The 1132-nt window shown below is 31.6% G+C and overlaps 1 protein-coding gene across 1 annotated transcript in view; it reads right to left on the bottom strand.

Moving 5' to 3' along the window:
• Positions 1 to 805: 805 nt before the first annotated feature.
• The window catches only part of LOC103735053 (sex comb on midleg-like protein 2), a 15595-nt gene continuing 15268 nt past the window's right edge, over positions 806 to 1132 (bottom strand). The window contains exon 5 of the mRNA XM_029564016.1: positions 806 to 952. Within this exon, the coding sequence (XP_029419876.1) occupies positions 806 to 952 (147 nt within the window). The remainder of the gene's footprint in view (positions 953 to 1132) is intronic.

Genomic DNA, 1132 nt, shown 5'->3' with positions numbered 1-1132 from the left:
ATTTTTATTCTACTAGAATAGTATATAAATATGTTAAAGTATCCATATGAAGAATAAACACATAATAAAATAGATATCTTTAAAAAACTGGACACAGGTATCTTGGATATAGAGATGGCAGAATGAATGTCTAATGTTCAAACTTAGCAACAGATATAGAAAATTGTAAAATAGGTGTTGACAAAAATTTATCAAACGCCACCTAAATCATTCTGGTAGAATAAAAATCTCCCGCATAAAGTTATTTATGTAAGCTTATAAACTTGCTTTATCCCCTATAAATATGAACAAATGCAACACTGAGAGTAGTAATCACTGAAAGGAAAATAATTTATGTGGCTCTTTCCTTTCTAGAAACTAGTAGAACTTGAACAAAACACTGTGAAATCAAACATAGAAAATAACCAAGAAAGACATGACAGCTACAAGTGCATCTTTAAATTCCCTTCTGAGGAAATCTTCTCACATATTTTATTATAGAGGTTAAGTTGCTATTTCCCCTTTGGGATTTAGCTGTTTGGTTCTAGATGTGAAGGTTAACCCAAATCAAAGGTCTTCCTCCATTTGCTACTTGAAGTACATTAGTAAACTACACAATAAAAATGAAAGACATAGTGAACTGCCAGTTTTAAGTATGCCTGTACTAACATGCTGAATGGTTATTTAAAGAGTAAGACTGGACTGTCGATGCAGTTCTCCAATTTTGATAAAACATTTTTTATAGAAACCTTCTATGAAGTAAAACTGCTAAGAGAGCTCCTTTTAAAGTAAAGTGTCTTCAGTATACCTGAGAATCAGCTCTAATCTAAACTTGCACTTTTTTCCAATTATACTTTACCCCTTTAAGTTTCTCTATGTAGTAACATAGTTTTAATGCTGGCCCCAGCTTCAGCCCCATATACTTCATCATCAGATCACTCCTGAGGAGCAGCAGAGCCTTCCCATCAATTTCCTACAGAAAGAAAAAGATTATAGTAAGAATCCTTCCATATTCTGTCAACTTATTTATATAAGAATGGATAAAATAGCACAGATGGATATTCCAGATATAAATTCTCTGAATATGCATTTCTTTCCTGAAAAATATTAATATTTGGTTTATACAGTGAAGAATCATTTGATAACTTATCAA

This window comes from Nannospalax galili, unplaced genomic scaffold (genome assembly GCF_000622305.1).
Source record: "Nannospalax galili isolate Female #2095 unplaced genomic scaffold, S.galili_v1.0 scaffold1211, whole genome shotgun sequence".
NCBI lineage: Eukaryota > Metazoa > Chordata > Mammalia > Rodentia > Spalacidae > Nannospalax > Nannospalax galili.
Note: the sequence above shows the minus strand (reverse complement) of the source record. Positions and strands in the feature narration are given on the sequence as shown.